The sequence below is a fragment of the Rhincodon typus genome, chromosome 40 (genome assembly GCF_021869965.1).
Source record: "Rhincodon typus isolate 14 chromosome 40, sRhiTyp1.1, whole genome shotgun sequence".
Lineage (NCBI taxonomy): Eukaryota > Metazoa > Chordata > Chondrichthyes > Orectolobiformes > Rhincodontidae > Rhincodon > Rhincodon typus.
The window spans coordinates 4009937-4016927 of record NC_063371.1 but is presented as its reverse complement, the minus strand read 5'-3'; the positions used below and the strand labels follow the sequence as shown (position 1 = coordinate 4016927).

The 6991-nt window shown below is 48.7% G+C and overlaps 2 protein-coding genes across 3 annotated transcripts in view; one reads left to right on the top strand and one right to left on the bottom strand.

Annotated features, from left to right (window-relative positions):
* Positions 1–832, bottom strand: part of LOC125487326 (proactivator polypeptide-like 1) — a 17768-nt gene extending 16936 nt beyond the window's left edge. The window contains exon 1 of the mRNA XM_048618500.1: positions 815–832. Within this exon, the coding sequence (XP_048474457.1) occupies positions 815–832 (18 nt within the window). The remainder of the gene's footprint in view (positions 1–814) is intronic.
* Positions 833–850: 18 nt separating this feature from the next.
* Positions 851–6991, top strand: part of sftpbb (surfactant protein Bb) — a 43984-nt gene continuing 37843 nt past the window's right edge. Inside the window, exon 1 of one of the 2 annotated variants that reach the window (XM_048618751.1) lies at positions 851–1163. In XM_048618751.1, coding sequence (XP_048474708.1) covers positions 1103–1163 — 61 coding nt within the window. In that variant the 5' untranslated portion in view covers positions 851–1102. The remainder of the gene's footprint in view (positions 1164–6991) is intronic. The other variant, XM_048618750.1, reaches the window with a different exon arrangement.

The window sequence follows — 6991 nt, the reverse complement described above, 5'->3', positions numbered from 1 at the left end:
AATCTGATTGAAACGTACAGAATACTGAGAGGCCTGGATAGAGTGGATGGGGAGAAGATGTTTCCACTCAGTAGGAGAGACTAGGACCTGAGGGCACAGCCTCAGGGTGAAGGGACGACCCTTTAGAACTGAGATGAGGAGGAATTTCTTCAGCCAGAGGGAGGTGAATCTGTGAAACTCATTACTGCAGAGGGCTGTGGGGGCCAAGTCATTGAGTGTCTTCAAGACAGAGATAGAGAGGGTCATGATATGTGAGGGGGGTCAAGGGGTACGGGGAGAGGGCAGGAGAATGGGATTGAGAAACATATCAGCTGTGATTGAATGGGGGAGCAGTCTCAATGGGCTGAATGGCCCAATTCTGCTCCTACATCTGATGGTTCTTCTGCAAGTTCACCCTCCGAGCCCCTCACCGTCCCCGACTTGGGAAATATATCGGCCGTTCCTTCAGCGTCGCTGGGTCAGAATCCTGGGACTCCCTCCCTGAGGGCACTGTGCGGGGGTCCCTACACCACATGGACTGCAGTGGCTCACCCCCACCTTCTCAAGGGGGGGCAATTAGAGGGGAACGGGGCAATAAATGCTGGGCCCAGCCAGTGACACCCACATCCGACGAGTGAGCGAAAACCAGGCTGTGGTGCTTATTGAGAATAAAATGTAGGCGGTTTGACTTGGCTATCAGTGTGCTCAATAAATTATACCTCAGGCATTTTGTTTCTCCGTTGTAGGATGTGATTGAGAAAGTAGAGCCGGTAAAAGATGCACAAAATTAAACGAGAGACTTCTGAATCGCATTGTCAGTGAGCAAGTCTCTAACCATCAACTGTGGCTCCATCTCGACGTTGATGTTTAATTGGCCGGCAGTGAGTGGAACCACTTTCAGAACAGACAGACCTGGCTGAGGGTGTGTGGGGGGGTGGGGGGAGTTAATCTGGCAGAATAAGGGACGTCTGTCACAAACATAGGGCACGGCTCCTGTTGGGCCCACCTTTCCTGTTTTGCTGTGCTCACTATCCTGTCATTGGGCAGTGAAGCCTTTGCTCGGAGCCAGCTCCTGCTATATAACAGTGAGAGTCCATGAGGTTCTGACAGTCAGAAAGCAGCGATGTCTGCAGTTCCCACTATGTCTGTGTTTGTGTTCCTCGTCCTCTTCTGCTTCTCTCCCGGTAAGATGCGAAAAACTCTTTGTAATAACTCTTTCTCGCCGGTAATGTTATTGTTTTGCCTCCGAGCAGCCCAGTTTAAGAGCTGGCAGGAAGCAGGAGGCAATGTTTGAGGTTTGTTTTTCTGACAAGTCGGGTTCTGCAGAGGTCAGTGTTGGTGCCTTATGTAAGTGATTCAGACTTGAATGGAGGAGAGTATATCAGTAAGTTTGCGGACAATACAAAAGTTGGCGGGACGGTAAACAGGGAGGAGGATAGCCTTCGGTTACGGGAGGATAGAGATGGATGGGTCTGTGGCACATAGAATTCAGGATAAGTGTGAGATGATGCACTCGGGCAGGACAAGCAAGGTGGGGGAATACATGATGGATGCTAGGACCCTGGGAAGCACCAGAGATCAGAGGGACCTTGCTGTGTAGGTACCTTGGTCACTTAAGGTAGCGGGACAGGGGGATAGAGTGGTTCAGAAGGATTACGGGATAGTTACCTTCATTAACTGAGGCGTAGAGTTTAGGAGCAGGGAGGTTTGGCTGGGAACTGTATATAAAACATCGGTTAGGCCACACAGCGAGAGTATTGTGTGCAAGTTCTGGAATCCACATTATAGGAGGGATGTGATAGCACTGGGAGAGAGAGCAGAGGGAGATTTACCAGGATGTTGCCTTGTGGAGGCTGGAGAGTTTCAGTTCTTGAAGAAGGATTGGGACAGACTGGGGGGTTGTTTTCCTTAGAGCAGGAGATTGAGAGGGGGGGACGTGATTGAGATGGATAAAATGATGAGGGATGTCGATAGGGTAGACAGGAAGGAACTTTTCCCCTTGGTAGGGGGTATCAAAGCCTGAACAAGTGGGGTCATGGATTTAAGGGAAGGGGCAGAAGGTTTAGAGGGGGACGTGAGGAAAAATGTTTTCCCCCAGGGGCTGGTGGGGAATCTGGAACTCACTGCCTGTAAGGGTGGGAGAGGCAGGAACCCCCATCCCATTGAAGAAGGATTTAGATGGGCAGTTGCCATGCCAAGGCTGTGGGCCAAGTGCTGGGAGACTGGGATTGGAATTGTGAGGTGGTTGGCACAGACTGGATGGGCCGAAGGGCCTTTGTCTGTGCTGTAGACCACTACGGCTCTGGATGGATGAACTCAGGATCAAATTCTTGCCTCTCAGAAGGTGGCAAAGGAGAAATAACTGGGTGAGTTGGCATTCGCAAGATGCTTAACCCCTTTCTCATCAGCTCGCAAGTTAAATTCTGGGTGAGATGTTTTCTGGATCTTCTGGACTGATCACCAATTAAAACCTTCACGTGGTCAATGTGTGCCTACTTAATGCCCTGAACCCACCAATTTCCCAGTGACTGAGAAAGGTGGCTGATTTTCCCCACCGGATTGGGTAGGGGCCTACCCTTGCCCCAGCGAGGAGGCAATCAGAGGCTTGGCTGGGCAGGCAAAGAGGGTGGGCTTTGAAAACAACCTCCCGGCCTTGCCTGCAAACCCATCTCTGCCAGCTGCTTCTGGTGACCGCGGGAAACCCAGCATCAGTGTTCGTGGTAGGCTGAGAATCACCACCATCCCCTCCCCCACACCCCCCCACCCCCCACATGCCAGCTTCAACCAAGCTGATTGGCGGGTGATGTGTTGCATTCTATCTGCCATGAGATGTTGTCAATCACAGTTTAACACCCACATTAACATCCTGTTTCAAGCGAAAAATCGCTGCTGAACATTTATCTAGGCGCTGTTAAAGACCCTGATTGGGAAAAGTGGCATGTTTTTCCATCGCAACACAGAAACTAGGAGTGTGAGTGGGCCATTTGGCCCTTCAAACCCACTCTGCCCATTCACTATGATCATGGACTGATCATCCAACTCGGCTCCCTGTACCCCACTTTCACCCTATGATCCCTTTAGCCCTAAGAGCTACATCCAAATCCTTCCTGAAAACATTCAGTGTTTTGCCCCCGACCGCTTTCTGTGGCAGAGAATCCCACAGGCTCCCCCACTCTCTGGGTGAGGACATTTTAATCTGGATAAATGCGAGGGATTACATTTTGGTAAAAAAAACAAGGGCAGGACTTATACAATTAATGGTAAGGCCTTGGGTAGTGCTGTAGAGCAGACAGACCCGAGAGGTTCAGGTACATAATTCTTTGAAGTTTGTGTCACATGTAGACAGGATGGTTAAGAAGGCGTTTAGCACACTTGCCTTCATTGCTCAGACCTTTGAGTATAGGAGTTGGGGCGTCATGTTGAGGTTGTACAGGACGTTGGTGAGGCCTCTTCTGGAACACTGTGTCCAGTTCTGGTCGCCCTGTTATAGGAAGGGTGTTATTAAACTGGAGAGGGTTCAGAAGAGATTTACCAGGATGTTGCCGGGATTGGAGGGTTTGTGTTATAAGGAGAGGCTGGGACTCTTTTCACTGGAGCGTAGGAGTTTGAGGGGTGACCTTACGGAGGTTCATAAAATAATGAGAGGTATATAGAAGGTGAATGACAGGTAGCTTTTCGCTAGAGTGAGGGATTTCAAGACTAGGGGGCTTATTTTTAAGGCAAGAGGAGTAAGATTTAAAAAAGACATGACGGGCAACTCTTTTACGCAGAGAGTGGACCATGTGTGGAATGAACTTTCAGAGGAAGTGGTGGATGTGGGTACAATTACAACATATAAAAGACATTTGGATAAGTACATGAATAGGGAAATGTTTGGAGGGATATGGGCCAGGAGCAGGCAGGTGGGACTAGTTTAGTTTGGGATTATGTTTGGCAGGGGCTGGTTGGACCAAAGGTCTGTTCCCGTACCGTGTGACTCCTCATCTCAGGCCTATCCCAGATCCTTAGACTGAGACCCCCTGGTTCTGGACTCCCCAGTCATCAGGAACGTCCTTCCTGTGTTTACCTTGTCTAGTCCCTGTTAGAATTTGATAGGTTTCTAGAAGATCCCCTCACTCCTCATTGTTCTTCAACCCACTCTGGCATTGATTGAAGATCTCCATGAGGAGGGAAAGCTTTCTACTTCTGACCCAGAGTTGCTAGGCGACAGAGTTCTGTCCTATTGGCTTCCTGGCAGTCACTTGATCCAACAACAGAAGTCATTGATGAATTCCACTGCCCATGCTGATGAATCTTTATCCTTTGGTCTTAAAAAAACAGAGCAAAAATGAGGTGACGGGTACCAAATCGGCTCAGTCTTGTCGCAAACCATTTTTATTTGTTCACGGGACGAGGGCATCTCTGGCTAGGCCCAGCATTTATTGCCCAGAGGGCAGTTAAGAGTCAATTGCTATGGGTCTGGAGTCATGTGTAGGCCCAGACCAGGTAAGGATGGCAAATCCTTTCCCTAAAGGACATTAGTGAACCAGATGGGTTTTCCCCAAACAATCGACAATGGATTTATGGTCACCATTAAATAATTTTAGTTAAAAACATCTTAATTCCAGGTTTTTATTGAATTCAAATTCCACTATCTGACCCCTGGCAGGATTCGACCCTGGGTTCCCCAAAATGTTACCAGGGGGCCCTCTGGATTAAAGGTCCAGTGATAATATCACTAGGCTGTCACCTCCCCCTTGCACCTGGTGTTCCAGAAATCTCACTAACTCCCCTGGTAAACTTTCCTTCTGTTTGTAAATTCAATACTGTTAGCTAATCGCCTCAATTGTGCTAAAGTGCTTTGTACACTTGCCAGCAGTAACTCCCTTCGCAACAATAGTTTGACAACAGTTGCTGGCATCACCTTATCAATGGATTGATGAAACATAAGAGGTGCCAGTGATTTAGGGATCCCATTATAGTCCAGAGCAAATCAGGGAAGGTTTCCTCTGCATCTTGGCCGACGTCTCTAGTGACATTCTAAAACCACTTTTATGATGATATAAACATCCCATTCCAGTTTTCGGCTACAGCTGAGTGGGGGAAAACCTGCCCTCAGCGACCCAAAGCTCACTGGCGATGTGGGATTGAATGTGCCTTTCAAACCAGGGTGATGAGGTACATCTCCTTTCAGGGTCTTGCATGCCAAAAAAAAGATTTGTTCCACCTTTCTGTGTGAATTCTTTGCCCCTCTCCCTCCCTTCACTGCCTAGGATTCACCCAAGAGCATCTGGCAGCTGTATCAGAGGCTGTTGCTAGGCCAACAGTTTTGCACAGCCACACCAAATTCAGATTAAAGTTGCTAGTCCAGGTAATAATAAGCACAAAACGACTAAACTGCTCCTAAAATTCATCAGGATTCGTAACGTCCTCGAGGCAAAGAAATCTGCTGTCCTTTCCCGGTCTGGCCGACACACAACTCCAGTCCCAGGGCCATGAGATGCAGCGTAGAGTCACTTCGGGGGAGTGAAGTGTTCACAATGCCCCACCCCCACCCCCACACATCCCATGTACAAGATAATAAAATGCTCTTTCATAGATAACAAGGTGTAGAGCTGGATGAATACAGCAGGCCAGGCAGCATCAGAGGAATAGGAAAGCTGACGTTTCAGGTCTGGACCCTTCCTTGTTGCTAGGTGACCAAGCCAATCCCTGATCGAGTAGTCATGTGATGTCCAGAAGCCTAAAGAATTCTATTAGAGCAAAGTTGTGAGAGGAGCTTAGGATTGGCATCAACGTCTCATGCATTTTCCACTACTCTGTCCTATTTCCTTATTAAATCCAGTGCTACGACAAGGATACAGTGACTCAGTGGTTAGCACTGCTGCCTCACAGCAGCAGGGACCTGGGTTTGATTCCACCCTTGGGTGACTGTTTGTTTGTGTGGAGTTTGCATGTTTCTACCCCATGTCTGTGGGGGGTTTCCTCCCACAGTCTAAAGATGTGCAGGCTAGGGCGGATTGACCATGCTAAATAGCCCCGTAGTGTCCAGGGATGTGTGGGGAAATGCAGGGTTACAGAGATAGGGTAGGTTGCTCTCTAGAGGGTCAGTGTGGACTCGATGGGCTGAGTGGCCCTGCTTCCACACTGTAGCGATTCTACAATAATTGCTTTCCTCCAACCCTACTTACAAACAGAGCTCTTTTGACTATCCCTAATTTTTTTTATCCAACTGCAAAATCTATTTTTACCAAGTTCAGGTTTGGCCTGAATAAGGTGACTGCTATTTACACACTGTATATTGTCATGGCGACAAATATAAAAAAAATAGAGTCCTTGCCTCAGGCAATCTCAGGACTAGAACATTCATGTCAGGGCTGGATATAATTACTGCCTGAGATCTGTCCCATCTAACACAGGGAAGGAAGAGTCAAAAGAAAGGATTGGAGTACAGGAGCAGGGATGTCTCTCTGCAATTGGACAGGGAGAGACCGCACCCTGGAGTATTGTGTGTGTGGGAGGTTTTGAGGGGTCTCCTTATCTGAGGGGAGGGGGCTCTGGCAAAGGGTTTCCCAGTCTGATTCCTGAGACTGACGGATGGAGAGAGCCCGGATCGGGTTAGGATTATAGTCACTGGAGTTTAGGAGAATGAGGGGGATGGGGGTCTCAAAGAAACCTGTCGAATTCTAAAAGGCACTAGACAGGTTTAAGGATGCTCCCCATGACTGAGGAGGCAGAGTGGCGGTTGGTGTCCAGAACCAGGGGGTCACAATCTAAGGAGAGGACTGAGATGAAATGTCTTCCCCCAGACAGTGGGGGGTGGGGTGGGGAGGGGGAGCCTGTGGAATTCTCTGCCACAGACAGTGGTTACAGGCAAGAAGGAGTTAGATATAGTCTTTAGGAATAAAGGGATCGAAGAGAGAAAGCGGGGGAACAGGGGACTGATTTGGATGATCAGCCCACGATCAGATTGACTTCTCCTAGAGATAGTAGGAATTGCAGATGCTGGAGAATCTGAGACAACAAGGTGTAG